The 22,670-nt window shown below is 45.4% G+C and overlaps 1 protein-coding gene across 3 annotated transcripts in view; it reads right to left on the reverse strand.

Annotated features, from left to right (window-relative positions):
* Positions 1–22,670, reverse strand: part of prdm6 (PR domain containing 6) — a 48,645-nt gene that overhangs the window by 9,256 nt on the left and 16,719 nt on the right. For all 3 annotated transcript variants that reach the window (XM_072706210.1, XM_072706221.1, XM_072706228.1), the window contains exons 4-6: positions 16,661–16,788; positions 13,745–13,869; positions 6,986–7,343 (exon numbers count right to left, since the gene is read on the reverse strand). In XM_072706210.1, the coding sequence (XP_072562311.1) occupies positions 6,986–7,343; positions 13,745–13,869; positions 16,661–16,788 (611 nt within the window). The remainder of the gene's footprint in view (positions 1–6,985; positions 7,344–13,744; positions 13,870–16,660; positions 16,789–22,670) is intronic.

The following is a 22,670-nucleotide window of genomic DNA, read 5'->3' on the forward strand; positions in this document are numbered from 1 at the left end:
CTGCCTTATCTCTGTAACCGTTTGACCATTAGGTTAACCATGACAGCATAATTATCTGGGTCACAATCAGGGATTTAATATTAGGGGTTACATACTGCAGTGTTTTGCCTTGTAATCTGAGACCTTAAATGAGCTGTGTAATCTCCATATTTCATTAAAGTCCTTATTCATTAGAATGACAATATCAATGCATAATCAATGATTTATTAAATTACTGTGCTGGAAATATTTACTCTAGGTATTGAGAGGTCTTGGTTTGTGTGTATTGATTAAAATACTAAATGTGACAAACACAATGGTGCCTCCCATTCACAAATTGTGGTAATTAAGAGAGCTAAAAAGAAATTACCACAGAGGACACCTTCATTACTAGCTGGCCCTCAGTACTGAATAGTCATATGGGCTTAGGCAGGAAGATTCTGAGATCCGTGTCAATATTTCCATGGACGGCTGGGATCCTTCAAGCCGTTAACTTAGAGATAAAAGTGACTACAGCTTAGAGCAGGGGTGGCCAATCTTATCCGCAAAGAGCCAGGGTGTATGCAAGGTTTTGGGATAACCTGTAGGTCAGCTGTACAAACCCAGGTGTGAGGACTCTTCAGCCAATCAGTCCTCTAATTAGTAATCTAATTAGGGAGTTGCAGCGAAAACCTGCATACACACCGGCCCTATGCGGATAAGATTGGCCACCCCTGGCTTAGAGTGTCTAAGTGTAGAGTGTGTCCTCATATATGTAGTGATGTCAGGATCCATTATAGGTCATTCAAGCACAGTGAAACTTCCCCAGCAGCCTGAGATGATCCTCTACACAGTGAAGCTTCCATAGCAGCCTGAGAGCTTCCTCTACATGCAGTGAAACCTCCATAGCAGCCTGAGATCTTCCTCTACATGCAGTGAAACCTCCCCAGCAGCCTGAGATGATCCTCTACACAGTAAAACCACCTCTGCAGCCTTGGATGTTCCGCTGCACAGTGAAACTTCCCCAGCAGCCTGAGATGATCCTCTACACAGTGAAGCTTCCATAGCAGCCTGAGAGCTTCCTCTACATGCAGTGAAACCTCCATAGCAGCCTGAGATCTTCCTCTACATGCAGTGAAACCTCCCCAGCAGCCTGAGATGATCCTCTACACAGTAAAACCACCTATGCAGCCTTGGATGTTCCGCTGCACAGTGAAATTTCCAGAGCAGCCTGAGATGTCCCTCTACATGCAGTGAAACCTCCAAAGCAGCTGAGATGTTCATCCACCTGCAGTGAAACATCCTCAGCAGCCCGAGATACTCCTCTATCCACAGTAAACCCTCCACAGCAGCTGAGATGTTTGTCTACCTGCAGTGAAACATTCTCAGCAGCCTGAGATATTCCTCTATCCACACTGAAACCACCACAGCAGCCTGAGATGTTCTTCTATGCACAGTAAAACCTCCACAGCAGTCTCAGATGTTTCTCTACACCGTGAAACCTCCACTGCAGCCTGAGGTGTTCGTCAACGTGCAGTAAAACCTCCACAGCAGCCTGACATGTTCCTCTACAGACAGTGAAACCTCCACAACAGCCTGAGATGTCCCTCTATACATAGTGAAACCTCCACAGCAGCCTGAGATGCTCCACTACACACAGTGAAACCTCTATATAATTAAACCTGCACAGCAGCTTGAGATTTCTCGATATGAACCTCACAGAATGTGATTTCCTCAGTCAAATAGACCAGGCAGTGAATCAGCTGACCTCTCCATGGTCCTGAGGCAGGAGGAATGTGCTTTTCATTATGAGCCCAACGTGGCGTGAGAACATGAGGCCTCGCCAGCAGACCTGAGCTGAGCACTTGACAGGCCACTCCTCATTCGCCACGTGAATATGCATACACTCATCTGTATTGGCTTGCGAGGCCTGATCTGAAAGCCAGAGGTTTCACTCAAGTTAAATCCCAGTAGGATCACTCCAATACTCCTCTTAATGGGATTTCGAACCAGTCAGTGACCACCAATTTAGCAGTGTCAAAACACCTGTGTTTTACTGCATGAGCATCTATTGTACACTACAGCATCTAGATTTCAGGTACAGACATCAATAAGGTAAAACCCAGTATTGGTTACTACAGGGATAATGGGTAAGGGCATAGGGGCTGTAAGTACAGGTAGGGTTGATGGTATAGGACAGGGGTGGCCAGTCTTATCCAGAAAGGGCCGGTGTGGGTGCAGGTTTTTGGGATAACCTCTAGGTCAGCTGTTGAAACCCAGGTGTGAGGACTCCTCAGCCAACCAGTCCTCTAATCAGTAATATAACTAGGGAGCTGCAGTGAAAACCCGCACACACAGCGGCCCTTTGCGGATAAGATTGCCCACCCCTGGTATAGTAGGTATTATGGTAACTGTGAAAAAACACATTTTTACCAAAAAGCACGTAAATAATATTAATTATTATAATACTAACAGGGGTGGCGTGCTGACCTCCCACCTGCAGGGGTTTTATAGACTTTCCATATATTCCCATATATTCCATATTCCATATACTCCCATATACTCCATATTCCATATACTCCCATATACTCCATATTCCATATACTCCCTGTGTCCATGTGGTTTTCCACCAGCTACTCCGGGTTCCTCCTGCACCTTTTCCACTAACTTAACGGCCATCTACCGCAGCAAGGACGTCAGTCTTTTAGCAACATCTGCAAACCCATCAGGGAAGCCTCCCAAGATCAGGGTCTCCATAGTGGCACTCAAGCTGTCCTTATAGCCACACTCAGCTTGGGCTGCAATGGTTACTCTCCCATTGAACAGAGTAATTGGATTAAATAAGTTCACCTAGAAAGTAGGTAATGTATCCGTGTGGAGGAGACCCTGGGTTCGTGCCCAAAATTCGAGCGGCTGAATATAGTCACTACTCTCCCGGATCTTCAGCTTCTTTACTAGCTTGGCTGGTATCAACGGACCCTCTACCCAACATTTTAAAGTCCTTATCAGCAGGTTTCTGTTTTGAAGACCAGCAGATAATGGCAGCAGGACCCCTGAGGACAAGGCTTGCTCACCTCTGATTAAGAACATTGAAACATTCATTACTGAGGAGGAGTGCCTTCTGGTTACTATGCCCAGATGGTTCTGCAGTGATCGTGTCTCAGAGGAGTCGACCCCAGCCGATAGTCAGGGAAATAAACATGTTCTTGAACATTTACATGGAGCTTCAGTACAACACAAAGGAATCAACCCTCATCAATGCATGCCAAACTTTCTTAACACTTGCGTGCCTGTTCCCAAACATTTATAACATTTGTGTGTTTGTTCCCAAACCTTCATAACGCTAGTGCACGTCCCCAAACCTTCATAATGCTTGTGCACATGTTCCCAAATGCTCATCACTGCACATGTGCATGTTACTGACCCTCATTAATCTATGTTTGCATGTGATCAGTGTCCCCCTGTACTCCATTACACTTTCTGTAGAATGATTGCGTAAGAAGGGATCCCATGTTCACCCCCCCAAGAGCGTCTTAGTGGGGAATTCCACAGGAAATATCTCCTTTAGTGATGCCACTGGAACTCCTCTGTCCCTGACTGCACTTATAAACTCTGCATCAATGAGCATGCATAAGCAGAAATGCCAAACAACCTGTTACGCCCAACTCGTCCGATCCTCGTGTGTGCCACGCCCACCTCGTTACCTCGTGTTAATTCCCGATTGTCATCACCTGTTTCCTGTTCCTCTTGGCTTGTCCTGTGTATTTAGTCCGCGTCTGAATTAGTCTTCCCAGATAAGCATTGTATTGTTTAATGTTCGTCGCCTGTCTGCCCCGATTAAACCCCGTATTTCTGAAGTTACGGCTCTCTCGCCTACTTCCTCGTTCGCCCGTCCGCCAAACGTAACACAACATAGTGTAGAATATTTTAATACAGATATATTAGACTATTTACTGGGTGTAGAAACTGTTCTTCCAAATATCCAGACCTCAATTCCCTTGTTCAGCTGAATTTGATCTGCACCCCAGAGCCATAAAGTTGGATATTGACAAACCCTCACATTGACTTCAACTCCTCAGTATCCAGGCAACATTTTTCTTCTGTATGAATATTAGTTTATTGAATAAGTGGCATGTGTTTTCCTCCACATCACAGTTGGGGTGGGTATTTCTCTGAAGAAAAACAGCACTAAGCAGAAATTTCCAATATATCCCCCAACATATTTAATTAAGTTTGGAGATGTTACATACTGCATCCGAGCCATAAAAGCAGGGTGACAGTGGGAGATCACACTGACACTAATTTCATTGGTTTAGAGGAAAATGACCATGTCGGGTGCTTGTGTGTGCGTTTCTGTGTGTGCATTTCCTGCACTTTATTATGAACAAGCTTTGACTTATATCCAAATAATAAAATTAATCATAAGAAAACAGCCACTGGGAATTATTGTCAGAGTTAGTGCTGTGACAGACACCGTACCTTGTCGTTTACTGATGTTAACACTGCTCTCTGCTACTCAATAATAAACACTCCTGCTCACTGCTACTCATTGATAATCACTCCTGCTCACTACTACTCACTAATGATCACTCCTGTTCAGTGATGTTTACTGATGATCACTCCCATTCACTGCTATTCACTGATCATTCCTGTGCACTGCAATTCACTTATGATCACACCCATTCACTACTACTCACTCATAAGTACTCCTGGTCACTGCTGTTCACTGATGAATACTCTTATTCACTGATTAATGCTTCGTGACTTGCCATCCCCTAAATGCACCACAAACCTATTCTACTGTAATAGCATCAAATGCTAAATACCATAGTCTTTGTCTCCTTGTGCAAATAGAAATAGTGTCTGTACAATAAAACTTCCAAGCATTAGTATGCTGGAAACCTTGTTCGTGGATTATGTAAACAATCTAGATTTTTCTATTGAAGAGAATCTATGACAACCAATATTTAAATTAATTACATATTTTTAATTACCCAGCAGATCTTTGAGATGACAGCCAGATTTAAAAGATTTCTGTTCAAACTCTATTCCCCACGAGCTTGATGTTGTGTGTGAAATCTTGCCAGTTTCTCTACTAATGGTGCAGCAATTATAAGGCATTGTGAGCTGAATAAATGACACATCTGCAGTTTTTGTCACTCAATGATGTCATTATAGTTCTAAAGGTCTTGTTTTGAAAAATGACATCCATAATGACTGCATCAGACCTAAATACAGACGCTCCTCTACTTACAAACGAGTTACGTTCTGAATGGCCGTTCGTAACTTGAAATGTTCGTAAGTTGTTATTCAACATCATGTATTTGCAAGTACAAAGAAGTAGGATGCTGGGAGTATGAATGCTACACTGTTGTGCGGCGGGAGTAGCGGCCAGAAGTCGTACTAGGCGGAATTGGCGCGCAGAAAAAAAAATGATGTTGCGGACAGGAAACGGGAGCCCAACTAACACAATTTGGACAGTCCTCTTCGTCCGTATGTCTGAAAGTTTGTAAGTAGAGGAGTGTCTGTTTAAAGGTGAGTTGGCTGATACACAGGCATTATTTACATTTAAAGTGTGAATGCCTTGTTTAACGTTTACTCCATAAAGGTGGGTTTTGTTTTTTGAATCTTTTCTTTTGTTGTTGATTTTATGATCCCTTCTGAGAGTCCAAAGATTCACCCCATACCTCGATAACCAAATTCATTACAACTGATTATTTAAATTGTATATAAGTAGCCATTGTGACTGTTTGTGCTACGAATGCTCTGAGACAAGTCGCACTGATGAATTACAAATGCATACAAACAAGAACACAAAGCAAAACAAAGACGAAAGGGTCAGAGTAAAGCTTCATTATGATGATGATATGACTGTCAACATGTCTGTCAACACAGCTGTCAATGTCTGTCAACACATTTGTCACCTCGACTGTCAACACGGCTGTCAATGTCTGTCAACACATTTGTCACCTCGACTGTCAACACAGCTGTCAATGTCTGTCAACACATTTGTCACCTCGACTGTCAACACGGCTGTCAATGTCTGTCAACACATTTGTCACCTCGACTGTCAACACGGCTGTCAATGTCTGTCAACACATTTGTCACCTCGACTGTCAATGTCTGTCAACATATTTGTCACCACAACTGTCAACATCGTTGTCAATGTCTGTTAGCATATCTGTCACTATTTCTGTTAACATGACTGTCAACATATCTGTCAACAAGGCTGTCAGTCTGTCAGCTTGACTGTGAACATGTTTGTTACCATGACTGTCAACATGATTACCAATGTCTGTTAGCACATTTGTCACATTGTCTGTTAACATGACTGAAAACAAGCCTGTCGATGTCTGTAAACTTGAGTATGAACATGTCTGTCAATACATGCCAACATGGCTGTCAATGTCTGTAAACTTGAGTATGAACAAATGTGTCAACATGGTTGTCAGTGTCTGTCAACATAACTTTCAACATGATCATAACGGTCTGTTAACCTGTCTATAAACACGTCTTTCAAATACATCTGTCATCATAGCCATCAGCTCGGATGTCACCATGGCAATCAAAAAGGTCTGTCAACATGACTATCAGTAGGTCTGTAGCCCTGATTGTCAAAAATTCTATCAAACAATGAAAGACAAAGCACAGTACCTGTCAGCATGTCAGTCAACAGATTTGCCAGCATGCTGGATAGCATGTTTTTCAGTAAGCTAGTTAGCATGCTGCTTAGCCCAGGGTTGCCAAATTTGGTCAGCTGGCTGGAGTGATATTTTAAATTTTACATGATGTAACATCTTTATTACCTTGTAAATAGCCTGTAGGGTTTGCAAACTACCGGAATGCTTTTGATGTAGCTAATTTTAAGTTTATAACAGAATAATATAGATCTGCTGTAAGATTTTCTTGTGTGAGGATGAGAGTCTGAAAGCATGAGTGTCACACCAGATGTGTAAGAGTTGGCAACCCTGCGTCGCCTGCTGGTTAGCATGCCAGTGATCATGACGGTCCTCATAGAGCTCCTCACCTGTCCGGGTTTTGCGTGCACACGTGCATCTGGAGCAGGATGCGCTGGGTGAAGGTCTTGAAGCACTGACCGCACTTCCAGAGGTGCCAGTCGCTGAACTCTGTGCTTATCTGGCTGGTGGAGGTAGGACTGGCCAGCACGCGCTGCTGGTTCTTGTTGCTGCCCAGGGGGCCGAACCCGGAGTCGGCAGAGCCCGGCTTCTCGAGCAGGGCGAAGCTGCGAGCGCAGGGCGAGTGGGGGAAGACCATGGAGCGGAGTGCTGCCACCGCCGGCAGCCCGGGCGGCTTGCTCCCTTTCCCGAAGGCCTGCAGGCTGTCCTGCTTAGCCAAGGCCTCCACCACAGTGGCCGGTACGTTCACTGGCGGGTGAGAAAACAGAGGCAGCCGTTATTAACGCACCCGGTGACGGGCGTGTTAAGTACGCAGTCACTTACAGAGCTTAAAGGAGCACAACTGCAGCTGATTAAACAAACACTAGATAGTCTGACATTAACTAGGATTCTTAAAATCTATGAAAGATCAAAGATGGCTCAATCACGCTGCTCACTCTCCATGGCTCATTATTTTGTAAAGTGTGTGTTTTTAATGCACTTTTACAGGATGCACACCAATAAACAGATTAATCTAATCACCAATGAACATCATTTGTCTCCTTCAGAGGGCACACCTGCTAAATTGATCTGGCCCCAGTATGGGCGTGGGCTGGATAATTACGTCATTTGTAAGGTGCTGCTGGGTAATATCGACATGTGCACTTCACTCCTCGGATTTCTGTCATGTATTTTGCTAAGCAAACCATAAGCACAAATCTGTTTGCGGTCTGTTATGAAATGCAGAAAAATATCAACGGTGTTTACAGAATTTTGCAGCGTTTGACATTTTTGGAGTTGTTTCTTTGTTTACAGTTGTTTATCAAAAATCCAGACATCCACAGTTCAAAAATCCCTCTTGAACTAAGACAGTTCACCCCCCACGCAAAGAAAGGTATAGAAATGATCCAGCTGGGACCAGCTGTCCTCAGTCACAGGGGCATCACCACAGGCTGTGTCAGAACCCAGATGAACTTCAGACTATGCTGGCTACTGAATCTCAGAGCATAATATTTAAATTGCTGTCTATTTACACCCGAACAGCTGGACATGGAAAACAACTGCTTTCGGTGGGCTTTTAATGAACATATGTTAGCCTTCCTGCCTCGATTCATTGGTCATTTACTACAGCAGTCAAAGCAAAGCAACAATTCATCTGTAAACAAAAGAAGCTTAGTCTTTGTTTGTAACAGCTTATTGTGTACAGTAGAGGGGATTTTCTGAACAGGAGTGTGGTTCATAGCACATATACCACCATACAGTATATATATATATATATATATATATATATATATATATATGTCAAACCTTGGATTGCGAGTAACTTGGTTTGCGAGTGTTTTGGAAGGCAAGCAAAAACTTTTAATAAATTTTTACTTGATAAACGAGCGAGGTCTTGCAATACGAGTATTACGTATACGCTTTGTTTGCCTAGCGTCACATAATCTCAACTGAGCCGATGGTTCTTCTCTCTCACTGCAGGATTGTGGGTAATCGTTTCCGAAGCTTGTTCTCAGTTAGCGTGCCTCACTCGTATAGTCAAAATTTAGTAGAAAAGCACCACTCGAATAAGGGTGTAGCAGTGCAAGCGACGAATCTGTTTAACAACAATGCAATGTCCACACAAATTGAAAAGGAGGCAAAAGCAGCTGCCATTGGATAAGTTCCTTGTTAAAGTCGCACAAAAAAGAAAAAGATGCCAGTGAGCCAACAGATAGCAGTGATTCCGTTAGTTATAGTGAAAGTCGTCCTACAAAATAACCCTCCTCCTCTTCTCCTCTCTCGTCTCCCTCACACCATCCACGATTCTTTTCAAAAGTAAAGGGCAGGTTAATTTGTTTTATGTATTTTTACTTAATATTTTGTATTAATCATTTTTATATGAATATGTTTGGATTGTGGAAAGATCATCTGAGTTTCCATTATTTCTAATGGGAAAATTTGCTTTGATATACGAGTTCTTTGGATTACGAGCATGTTTCCGGAATGAATAATGCTCGCAATCCGAGGTTTAACTCTGTGTGTGTGTGTGTGTGTATATATATATATATATATATTAGGGCTGTCAAAATTAATGGGTTAATGCGGATTAATCCATCATCATGATTAATCTGATTAAAATTTTTAACGCAATTAACCCATCCGCAGCGCAGAATGACTCAAAATCCCTGAAATGTCTCTGTCAACCCATTTCGGGCCATTTTGGTGCGTTCCATTTGCCCTAGGAACTCGTATTCCGAGTTTTGAAGCCGGAAGTGACGACATGCGTGCTCCTGTTTCTCGGAGATCCAAGAAATATCTCGGAGCAGCACAGAGGATCCTGAGTTCAGAATCTAAGATGGCTGTGCCTTTTATCAACAGAAGGGAAAGTTGTAGTTTTATACTGTTTAAGTACTGCTTCTCATTTGTGGCTCATTAAATCGGTCGCACACACTATACACACTGTACCTTAAATCCAACAAGTTGTCCGGCTAAGCAAAAAATCTTGCTTTTTGATATGGGTATTGCACTTCTGTGGCAGATGGAATGCATCCGACTCGTGTTCAAGATGTTCAATAAACATGTTAAGTGCATATATATTCACTTTTTTCTTCAGTCTGTTTGCTCATGCAAAATGAAATGCAGTTAATATAGATTAAAAATGAATGATATTTAATCGTGATTAATCGAAATTGATCCACAGCAACTCTGTCATTAATCTGATTAAAAATTTTAATCGTTTGACAGCACTAATATATATATATATATATATATATATACACACACACACACACACACACACACACACGCTTTAAGCGTAACCGTATACACCAGATTTACAGTGAGCAATGAGCAATGGAAGTTGGTTGGGTGCTCAGTTAAGGCTTTCAGCCCCAGATGATCCAGCAAATCGTTCTGACACTTTATCTACTCAGAGGTCCACTCTAAGTGCACCCATACACTGTGCTAACGAAGGCTCACACCCTCTGCTGTGTCCTATTTGGAGACAAACCTTCAGCCGATACCATTACAACTTTAAACCTTTCTACCCAATCAAAGGTTACAGACTTCTAATAAAACAAATATTTCCCAGAATCCATCTCTACTATGGGCAAGATTCCTTTAAGCAGGAGAGTAAGGATGCATGGTTTGCATTCAAAGCCACACATGGGTGGTCCTGCACTCTCCATTCCTTCCCATAACGCTAGATTAACGGATGTCATAGATGCACTGAAAGTGAGGATAACGTCAATCATGGCAGGAAACACAACGGAACGGGTGTAACCGGACCTTGTGCAAATAATTAAATCATCCCTACAAATTTGCAGGCACTGTGGAAGGTAAACAAAATGTGAAATCAAGTCAGTCATCTTGTAAATTTACTCGGGTTCAGTAAAATAAAGAGTCGCTAATGAAAACCGCTCGGGGGGAAAAAACTCCAACAATACCAGAACAAGTGGAGCACAGCGGTATGTCCCACGTGCATCTAATTATGAAACACATTTCATTCTGCAGAGCTGCTGTCCAGCCAAAAATATCCCTGAGTTGCACAGCATCAGGATCCTGTTTCACAGGGCAGTGCTGTCTCTTCTTGTGGCAGCACGTGTTTGCGTACACAAGGTCTGAGAATTACAGCAGCTGTAGAGGAAGCAGCCCGGAAGGGTGCCTGTCTGAGCCAAGCCTCTGCGGTGACCTGAGGCCTTTAATTCCAAAACACAGTCAACCTTGTTTACACTGCACTAACAAGGCCATGGGGCGCGCAATGTCAACTGGTTATGCAATGATTTTTATTTCTGATGAGCAGAGGAAAACTGGAAAAGTGAAATACACTTTTTCCCAGGAAATTCAGTCTGAGGGCGATTCATCTGCAAAAGATGATCCACGTCATCAGTGGAAACCGCGTCATGCATTCCCCCGATGCTCTTCCACCGGCACGCTGATGACCGACCCTACGCTCTCCAAGGCTTCACCTTCGCATTGAAGCTTGTCTCTAACCGTACGCCGATTACACATATCTAACTTTCAAAAACAACATTCCAATATGCACAATTTATGGTAAAAGAGCTTTTCCCAGAAATGCTGCAGGCTTTGGAAAGTGAAACAGCCCAACGACACAGTGCTTCTGGGGAATAACATAGAATGTGAGTCACAGCCCAGGCAGCAAAACCAAGCAAACACTACAGTACATCATTATCAAAGAACACATAAAAACTAAAGACCTACTGAAAACACTTACGCTTATTTGAGGGCTTTTAAGTTTCTATTCACTGTTCCAAGAACATTTCAGGCTATCACTCCTTCCGTCCCTTGAAGTTAGAGAAAATCCAGACAGCGTCATCTACAGCCCATAATGAAGATGGATGAGATGAGACTGTTTGGTGGTGATCTTCTCCTCTAACCTGATACAGCTCTGATACCATCCCGACATCTGTGATGTGCATTTACTGTTGCTGTACATACAGAACGGTCCCTGTAAGCTTTCGGCGACGGGGTTGTGTTAAAAACGTAGCAGTTCGGACGTTACATAACCACCATGAGGCAGTAAATAGACTGCATTGCTGTTTCAGGTGTCCTACTGGGATGGGATGCTGGGTGATACCTCCGAGAGTCAATGTACACCTGCGGAGGAAGGGAAGCCCACATCTAAGACCTTGTGATGAGTCACGACAGAAAACAGCAGCATCCTTTCAGTGCCTTTCTTCTGATACTGAATATTTCACTTTGTTTGTAATATTTCACATGTGATATTTCAGTATTATTATTTTGTATTTCTATGCCGGGCTTCGATCCTCATTGTTACAACACAAGCAATATAATAGGAAATTTTAAACAATAAGGACAAAGTTTCTCTTACAGTTCTGCTTCCCAATCAAATTACCCTAGCAACATCTCAGCACGTTGGTGTAATTGTGTAAACTCACACAGGGAAACTTTGAATATTGATTAGATTTGTCAATGCTCCTTAAAAAGAACCCTTTATCTCGCCTAAATTAAACACTCCTTGACAACAGTTAGCCCTGATGATTTACTCTATTTAATTACAGTATAAAAACTTGGGTTGGACTTTACTCCAGGGTTCTGCTATCGATCGTTTCTGGTGATTCTGCCAGAGGATAAAGAAGAGGCCAGATCACAGCGGTACCTGACAGAAAGAGTGCTGTAAATTCTGAAGACACTTTGAGGAACAGCAGCTGAGATGGACACTGGGAAACCTCTCAGAGGGTGAGATACATTATTTCTTCCTAAAGTGTTATCGTTTAAACATTGTTCTTACTGTAATGTCCATTGTGTCTGTTCTGTGTTCTATGTCTGATACTATCTCAGTAAGCCTGCATCTGTAGCCGTACTATTGTTATAAATAATTCTCATTTTGGCCCATGGAGAGTAGGGTGAACCGCTGGAAAGCCTCCTCCAGCAAACTATCTCCCTGGATCTGAGACTGGCCCACATTCAGTCTACAGAGTCTAGTCCAAAATATGAGGGTCAAACACAAAAATAACCAGGTATAACTTTTTAATAAGTGAATGCTGACTGAAAACTTGCAGAATAACAAACACTGGTTTTTTTTGGTTTTTAATTATAATTACGTGATCAGTGTTGACACGCCACAGCACACAACAACAAAATGTGTCCTCTGTGTTTAACCCATATGTGACATAGCAGGGGGCACTTAATTCAGCGCCTGGAGGGCAGTGTTTGCGGGGGGAGTACCCTGCTCAGGGTACCTCAGTGTTGCCTTGTTGGTCGGGGATTTAAACCAGCAGTCTTTCAATTAGTAAGTACGCTTAGTACGCTTCCTTAACCATTAAACCACCACTGCCCGCCAAGCACTGCACCATCAGGTGAGGTGAAGGTCACAACGGGCGGCGCCATCTAGAGCCGGGGTGCCCAACTGCAGTGCTGGAGGGCCGGAGCCCTGTGTAGCTTAGTTCTTTCCCTGTTCCACCATAAATGATTCAGCTCCAGAGCTGTGTGGTAATTAGCACAAGGAGTTGAATCAGGGGTGTTAAATGAGGGGAAACCCAAAAAGAGCTCTGGCCCTCCAGGACTGGAGTTGGGCACCCCTGATCTAGATGAACTTGTGGTCCTTCCGACCACATCCGCAGGCTGCACGCACCACAGGACGCCATCGTGACCTGCGGGAATGAGACGTCTCTCTCCAGAGTGCTAACTCGGCAATTAACACACAACCACAGCCCTGCCAGAGACACCATTGCCCGTCAATGAATCGTTTATTACGTTCCTGGAGGACTGTTATTACGTTAACTGTCAGAATTCATAACATCAAAATGTCTAGACTACAGGATCAAGCTGTTCGTAATGCCCCATTAGGGAAGTTTCACATGTTTTGGAGCACAAAGAAGCTCACGGAGCAGAGAGCGCATAGAGAGAAGTGAAGGTGGGTGTCGCAATGACTCATGCTACAGCAGATCATGGTAGAGACACCCCTGGTAAAGGCACTCGACGTGCGAAATACAAACCTCCCGTGCATGTAACCCAAAGGTTATTGTGTCCCAAGTCCTACGACGCTAAGGTGTGACCATCAATGACACCATGAATGCAACGGTTTAGGAGGGATGGGGCAGGCAGACAGGGCTACTGAGCCGCAAGTGACCGTGAGTTTGGAACGTCGGGGGCGATTGCACGGCAAAGTGGACGGGATGCTCGTGCGTAGCGTAGAAGGCGCTTACGGTTCTCATCCTGTGCGACGCACTGCAGGGGGATCCCGAAGAAGGACGTGTAGCTGTCATTGTACCAGACGAGGAGCTCCGTGCCCCGGGGGATGTCCATGCAGGCCCGGTAGAATATACACAACCTGTGGAGAAAGAGCAGCCACACCTCAGCACCTGAAAAGCAGGACACGCTATAGACAGCACATTTACATACCTACGCATGCGTGTACATGTCAATGAGTTCAGGTCAGAGGAGGCCGAAAAAGTGCACCGCTGAAGCACAGTGCACACATGCACACATGACAGCGAAACACATATGTTACCCTTACAGATTATGTGTGTGAAATGTCATGGTGTGCAACCGTGAGCATTTCTGTTATGAGTATGTCTGTATTCCTCCGAATTTCTTATTAATATCATAATTGATCGGGTGCTATGACTTTGAAAATGATGGTTAACACCAACTGGGAAGGCTGTGTTTACTATGGCATGTCCGCGCCCCCCCCCCCTCCCCTGGCCCCTCGTGTCATCGTTACACTCCCAGAATCACGTCAGATTTTTCTCTCGCGGGGGGCGGCGGTGGGGGCAAAACGCCACAGCAGGTAATGAGCCGAAGTTCAACGGGTAAAAAATGTGGCTTCTCTGCCAGAATCGCCTTTTAATGAAGCGGTGAGCGGTCGAAGGCCCCGGCGCGTCGCCGTGGCAGTGAGGCATGTGCCCCCAAGGCCGTGCCGCCACCACAAGGCTGCCTCTGGCAGCGGCGACACCGATCGATACAGACGGCGAGCGCGGCGTGACTCCCAGAATGCAGCGGGCCCGGAATAATGGGAGTCCTTATTCATCCTCTTTAAATATATCACTAACAATAATAAAAAAGAAAATTCGACAAATATTTGACAAAAACTGCGCTTTGGTCCCGGCAGAGCGGCTCTGTGGATTTTATGGATTCTTTCCACCATGACACATATATAAATCACCCGGATCCGGGACCCAGAGAAAAACAGGGCCTCTGCAGCGGCACGTCCTCGCCGGGCCCCATGACGCTCCGTCTGGGCTCGGCCCGGCCGAACATAAACACCACAGATAAACGCGGGTGGGGGGCAGCCGCCGGCCGACCGCTGAAAGACCCGTGTTTACGGAGCCATGGGTGGCCGGGCACAGGCTCGGGGACGTGTAGCTGAGCGCCCGTCGCTTGCGGGCCGACCCGCCGTGGCCAGAACCTGCGTATCAAAGGCATTTCTCTGCATTTGGGTAATATTCCCCAAGCTAACACTTATTTATTGTTGTGGTTGGATGAGTCATAAAGCGGACGATGGGGCGTCCCCAAGCAGGGCGTCCTCGAGCAGGGAAACGGGTGCGGCGTGCCAGCGCACATTATTGTCTGAGCGAAACCCAAACAGGCAGCCCAGAGTGAATCCATCACGGCCGCTTTGAAGGGGAGTCCATTCAGGAACAGCATTGCGGAGCGTTTGCAGCTCAAACCAGCTGGAGGCTGGAGGTGGTCACCTTTGACCCCCAGGATTGAACCATGTGGGGGGGGGGGGCTCTGCTGGTCCTTCCCCAGGATCTGCCTTAATCTCACTCTACTTTTCCAAACTCTTTTCCTTTACAAATAGCGTCACTGTCATGCACGAGCTAAAAAAAAATTAAAGACTTAGACAACATATAACGACATTTTACATTTTTGTCCTTCTCCTTGCCTTTCTGGAATCCTGCACAGACTAAGCTGCCTTGGAGGGCGTGTGGATATTTATGTTTTTTAGGTTTTTGGAAAATTCCACAAATCAAACAGTTGAAATTGCTGATATTTCTGTGCAGGATCTTGTTAATTAAATTTCCTGCTGATATGCTGATTTCTGTGCACGATCCCTATTAATTAAAAGAACTGCTGATATTCAGATTTCTGTGCATGATCCTTGTTAATTCAATTAACTGCTGATATAATGATTTGTGTGCATTATTCTTGTTAATTAAACTTACTGCTGATATGCTGATTTCAGTGAATTATCCATGTTAATTAAACTAACTGCTGATATGAGGATTTCAGTGCATGATCCCTGTTAATTAAATGTACTGCTGATATGCAGATTTCTGTGTATTATCCTTGCTAATTAACTGCTGATATGATGTGTTCTGTGCATCACCCTTGTTAATTAACTATTGATATGTTGAGTTCTGTGCATTTTCCCTGTTAATTAAATTGATTTCACTGCTGATATATTTACATGCATTATCATTGCTAATTAAATAAACTGCTGATATGTTAATTCTGTGCATTGTCCTTGTTCATTACATGAAATAAGCAGTGGTGATTTTGTTTTTCTTGACTATGTTAACGGTATCACTGCAGGATGGCAGGATGTGAGCCGGAGTCCTGGTTCGTTTTGCTGTTCTTGTGTCGTCACACTAGTATCATGTTCCTCCTTTTCCGATGCTTGCATTGCGGTTCTCATGCGTGTGTCTGTTGGCCACCAGACAGCCTTGGACTCGTCCTCTTTCTTTCACCCTGATGCTCTCCATGCAAGTTTTGACATGGAAGTGAAGTGCTGAATTTGCTTTTTGCAGAAGTATGATGACTTCATAATGATATAGATATGATGATTAGATATAATGGATTGTCTTTACATCCATCTGTAGGTTTGATTAGCATCAGGCAGCACATTCCTCTCTGCACAGGCCACCATTTTCATCCTCTTCTTCCTAACTCGCCAAGGGAAAGACTCCCGCTTTTCCGCTTTGGTTTTCCAAACACCCACAATGGATCATGATGGGAGTTTTAGGGAAGCTAATCTGTGTGACCATCCAGGTGAGTCTTCCGTTTGTATGCTATTCTGGGAAAAAAGACATCGACATCTCATGCTGTCAACCAAACAGTCACGCCTACTTAGCATTCATTAGCGTTGCCGCCGGTTCCGGTCCACATGCAGTCTGTACCTGTACTGGACCACCATCATGTTCTGCTCTCCACAGTGTCGCGCACAGCGGATGTACCTCATCCAGCTGGACTTGCTGGGCTCATTGCCGTCAATAAAGTGCTGTAACGTGCCCTCCTGGTCGTAGATCTGAAGGACAGAGAGTGGGTTAGCATGCAGAGAGCTAGCAGGATAACACACAATGTTACTCTACAGCACCTGTAGAGTGGGCCTGCATGGGCTGCTTGGAGACGTTTACTGCTTAGGGATAGTTACTCTACCTACGCTTACCGGTTAGGGATGGTTACCGGCAGTCTGCACCTGGTGGACCCGACATGGTACATTATAGCTGGCAAAGTGGTACTTAAGGCAACAAGTTTCAGCAGCTATTCCAAAATATAAAATGATTCACTCTAAGGCATCCTCAACAAAAATGTATGACAATAGTATAGTTAACAGGGCTAACCAGCACTACTAATCGGTAACAGTACTAAACAGATGTAAACAGCCTTATTGGTAATTAACAGTACTGAACAGGGCTAACCAGCATTAGTGGTAATTTATAGCACAGTACAAGAGTAAACAGCACTAGTGGTAGTTAACAGTATAGAACAGAGGTTAATAGCACCTTCCTCATAAGCTGAGCGTCATTCCCGTCTGAGTAGAGCACATTCAGCTGACGCCTTTGAAGACAGACGTGTGATTCGGTCAGTATATACGCTTATTGATTCCCAAGCCGTCTCCCTGTGTACCTCAGTGACAGACATCCTTCTTCTGAAGACCTGCTCACCTGAACACAGCATTTAGCCCTCAGTGGAACTACAGCATCATACCAAGGGCGGTCAGCGTGGTCTGTTAGCAGGGGGTTAGTTACAGCTGACATGAAATCAGGCCCGAGTCAAAAGGATTTAGGGCAGAACCTGTGGGCTGGTGAGCCGATATGAAAGTTATGCAATTAGAAAGTGCTTCCCAGCCAGCTAAGCCTCAGAAGAGAATGGGATCTGTCCCCTCGCTCTTTGAGTCTCCTTTCAAGCCGCCGGGGAGATAAATGAAGTTGACCTGGCGATGGTACCCAGGTGGCTATTAAACACATCAAAGTGCCACAGTGACACGGGCCGGAGCCTTTGGTGTCCTGACAGCCCGTCGCTGGCTGATCTGGATGCGTCTGGCTGAAGCCTCACATACCAGCTTACAGCTGTGCCATTTTGGCAAGAGTGTTGCCCCTTTGAGGTGGGCGGAGGAACTGCAAGACCAGAGCAAGACCCCCCCCGGGCCACAGAGTTATTACTGCAGAGTTATTTCATAGAGTCATTGCTGGCTACACGTGGAGAGAATAAAAGCCGTCTCCCCAAACACCTCGCGTTCTGGCCCGGACCCTTTCGGACCTTAGCCTGTAGGAAGATGCCAGAAGACATTTCCAGTGGGAGATATGCTACTTAACCAACTGCAGCCGGCTCATCAGACTTTATTTACTGCTGGGTCTACGCGCTCTGTTATTAAGCATTTCAACCAGAGCACGTCTTTGCAGTGGCCAAGCTACATGGTCCTGCGCGGCTCAGACTCTCATAGGTCATACAGTTTTGATAACCAGCTTTGTCCTTCTAATAATATATAAATTCTTGAATTAGATTACAGAATTATATTAACTTTGTGTACTTGGGGGTAGAGGTAAGTCTTTGACTACCACTGTGAAGATGGTGGAATGAAATTACTATGAACGATTACGACTGTTATTATACATAAACGTCTCCTTTGGGATTGCCCAATATGCCTTTGAACCCTTTTTAAAATACATTCCATGGCGATTTAATAAATGCTATAATTTGCTGGTGTGCCTTACACATAGGTCTGGTCCAGCCTGGGTCTGGATCAGCACCACAGAAAATGCAGAGGCCGCCCGGACCTCTGGGGGGTACCGCAGTGGTGCTGGGGAACCTTCATGGCTGAGGACGGCGTGTCGGTGACCGATTGGTACTCGTCATGTTCTGCTAGTGGATCAGAAGGCCCCTGTCTCTGGAAGGAATCCAGGAGGTAACATATGACTCAGACAACAGAGTGACTCCCACTGGCATTTATGAGGCATAGGCACCTCGCAGGCCCAGGCCACCTCCTCATGGCATCACGCAGAGCCTGTCACACACTCCCCCGGGGGACCAGACAGCGTCTCTGCTGGAGACACAAGGTACTGCAGCTTTGAGAAACGCCTCACAGATTCCAGGTTCCTTCACAATCAGGAAAGCACCGAAAGCAAAATGGTAAACATGAGAAATACAGAAAAATTAAGAACATTTTAAAATAAAATAAAATAAAATCAAATAAAAACAAAAAAGCTAAACTAAAGGTGAGTAAAAAATTCATGAGATATTTAGATGCTAATTTACTCTGTAAGCCCGATGAACATAGAAATTATTCTGGATTTTTTTCAGTAAAATTAAGTTTTTTTTGTATTATTACATTTACTTCCTAAGAGAAAATGAAAAATTCTCCTGGATGTCAAACAAATAATTGCTGCTTACCAAAAAAACCGGGCATGAAATTTTTCGTATAATTGCTTCACACAGCCAGCATTTCCCCCCGAAGTTCAAAATGCAGATCTCAGAAATGTATCGTACACTAACAAGCCATAAGAGGCAGTCAGGGTGAGTGTGAACTCGAGAGACATGTACAGAAACAGACAGAAATAGCTTTAACTTTCTAATCTGGCTAACATGAGCCTGCGTGTTGCTGCAGACCTCGGGAGCCTCGGGAAATGACAGCGTCAGAATTTCACTGGCCAGATAGTAAAGGTCAGGGAGAGTAAACGAGCTCAGTGAAAAGTCAGGAGCCCCCAGGGAGGCACATCTAGTGTAAACAACACTTTAGCCTGTCTTGAGCTGCGAAATCAGAGAATACCCTCAAACAAGCAGGGCCTGCTCGCCTGCTCAGAGAGCTTTTCCCAGGACAGTCACATGAGCCCTTTGCGCTAACGCCTATTACGCGTCTGTTTAGGGGGAGCGGCAAATTACACTAAGTACAAAAGATGGCCGACGGCATTCTTCACGAGAAACGAGTGCAACTATCAGCACCAGAGTCGTGCTCTTAAAGTTTATGGCATCGGCAAACACACACCCCTCAGCACAGGCTAAGATGGACTCGCTGATAAAACTACAGATATTTGCCCAGAATCTTACAGATCTCAACCAAAAAAAATAGAAAAGAAAAAGGTGCTTAGTGAGATTTAAATTGTGGACACGTTTATGGGACAGAGCCTCCAAGTAGGGTGATTTATGGGGAACTTGGGGTCTGTTTATCTTAATGGAAACTCTGGGAGTCTTTAAGCCAGAGGTCCTCGCGGGAAAATTCAGCTCCACATTGAACTGGACTTGGCTGTATTAGCTTGAGACAGTGACGAGCGTCGAGAGCGTCTTGTGTAAACCGCCCCCCCCCCCCCCCCGAAAGCGTAAGTGAACTCATGGACCCATCGTAAATAAGCTAGGGTAGGTCGACGTTTCGCTTCCAGTTAGCCAGCTTGGTTAATGTTACACATCACTGCACATTTTGACCAATCGCAAACGTCCCAAAACAGATGCATGTCTTACAAAGTGTCCAAAGCGGCACGTGTCCAAGATTCAGTCCGCCGCTGAACAGATGGCCTTTCTGGATCCTGCTGACCCTCTTTCTCTATGGTGAGTCCCTTTCTTTGTCTGTGGGCTTCTTCCAGTGTAAACCTCCACCAGATCTGACAGCATGATAGAACGTTCCAAGGCCTCCTCACAACAAGGCAGTTTGTTACTCAGACTTCAGCAGGTTGGTGTGGGGGCCCCCTGTCAGCCATACACAGCCTGCAGTCAAATGCTTAACGCAACATCTTTTCATTGCAACATGTAAATACATGGCATCATTGCTAATTAATTTCCTTTGATCATATCTAACCAGAGCTAATTACAACTCATCAAAGTGTGTTTTTTACAGCTCAGAGTGCGCTATAATAAACCAGAGCTTGTTATAAATGGCTCAAAATCTCATTACAGCTCATCAGAGTGTGTTAAAACAGCCAAGAGTTTGTTATTTCAGCTCAAAATGTATTTCAGGTCACTTGTGTTATTATCATGATGACACAGGAATCTGGCTTGTGCATTTCACTTTAAATACGCTTCTTCAACAGACATCCTTCCTCTGTCTATGTTTCTCCCCACTGCATCTGGAGCAGTCACTATTAATGGCAACTTAGTGAGTCACTTATCAGCTCCCTGATTGGCTGAAATTGAGGCCTGGCTTTGTGTTTGTCTGATTCCTAAATCCAAAGCCCAGCTTACCAAACTGATGGCACTGTGACTGTGACTGCATGTGATCATGACCAGGTGTGTGACCAGGCGTGTGACTGTGTGTTTTACCAGGTGTGTCACTAGGTGACACAGTTAATGTGGCCACGTCAGTCTAAGTTGCATCCTCCCGGACTTCACATCCTCGCCGATTCTGTATGGGTATGTGGACCGGCAAAATTTATAATGAGGAACCTCCCCCCCCCCCCACCAATGGGGGAGCCCAAATTCCAGGGCCGAATTTTAATCCCAGTCCAGCCCTGCCCCCCCAATTAAGAAAATCAAAAATAAATAACAATATTATACCTAAAGCAGATGCCTTTGGCCGATGCGGAAATACCCCCTAAAGACGAATGAAGCGACACCCTAACACATCACAGAGCAGCTGGTGTCGTCTCATAGCTGGGACATCGTTACACCTGATCACCGGGGCCAGCCTGCATAGACGCCCTGACGGATTTGTCAGCGGGACGGCTTCATTACCTGTTCTGGTTACGAATGCCCTGCAAGGTCAGCGCTGAAGAAAGGCATCTGTGAAAAGCGGAATCCTCATTATGAAACGACACGTCACGAGGCAAACGGCCACAGGCTGCTTCCACTGGCTCAGTTATCATCGCTGCAGTTTAACGGCAATTTATTCTCGACGCTCTCGCGGAATCACGGCATAGAAACTCACGGATTAATGCCCCCAGAGTATTCCAGCCTGGGATGTAGGGAATCCCGGCCGAAGCAGCAACGCAGTGACTAGTCCCTTTTAAAGCCTGCAGGAAAAAGCGACTTGGAAGTGTCAGGTAGCGTGTCGTTACTGTGGAATTCCTTCCAGAAGCTTCCTGTAAAATGTATTGCAGAACGGTGCTGTCAGCAGCCTGGAGTCACCCATCTGTCACGATCTTGCATATATACATATATATCTTAACAAGCTTTGCAGCAGTGAAGACCAGCTTCCTAAAAGTGAGGAGCCTACGGTCACGAAGAGTATGACGGCCTGCAATTATGAGGAGCACAACCTGCGGTCTCAAGGAGCATGACAGCCTGCGGTCACGAGGAGAACATGGTCTGCAGTCACCAGAAGTATGATGGAGCACAATGGCCAGTGGTCACCAGGAGCACAATGGTCTGTGGTCACGAGGAGCCCATGGCCTGCGGTCACGAGAAGCCCACAGCCTGCAGTCACGAGGAGCACAATGGTCTGTGGTCACGAGGAGCCCACGGCCTGCGGTCACGAGGAGCACAATGGCCTGCGGTCACGAGGAGCCCACGGCCTGCGGTCACGAGGAGCACAATGGCCTGCGGTCACGAGGAGCCCATGGCCTGCGGTCACGAGGAGCACAATGGCCTGCGGTCACGAGGAGCACAATGGCCTGCGGTCACGAGGAGCCCATGGCCTGCGGTCACGAGGAGCACAATGGCCTGCGGTCACGAGGAGCACAATGGCCTGCGGTCACGAGGAGCCCACGGCCTGCGGTCACGAGGAGCACAATGGCCTGCGGTCACGAGGAGCCCATGGCCTGCGGTCACGAGGAGCACAATGGCCTGCGGTCACGAGGAGCACAATGGCCTGCGGTCACGAGGAGCACAATGGCCTGCTGTCACGAGGAGCACAATGGCCTGCGGTCACGAGGAGCACAATGGCCTGCGGTCACGAGGAGCACAATGGCCTGCGGTCACGAGGAGCACAATGGCCTGCTGTCACGAGGAGCACAATGGCCTGCTGTCACGAGGAGCACAATG

Source organism: Paramormyrops kingsleyae, chromosome 2 (genome assembly GCF_048594095.1).
Source record: "Paramormyrops kingsleyae isolate MSU_618 chromosome 2, PKINGS_0.4, whole genome shotgun sequence".
Lineage (NCBI taxonomy): Eukaryota > Metazoa > Chordata > Actinopteri > Osteoglossiformes > Mormyridae > Paramormyrops > Paramormyrops kingsleyae.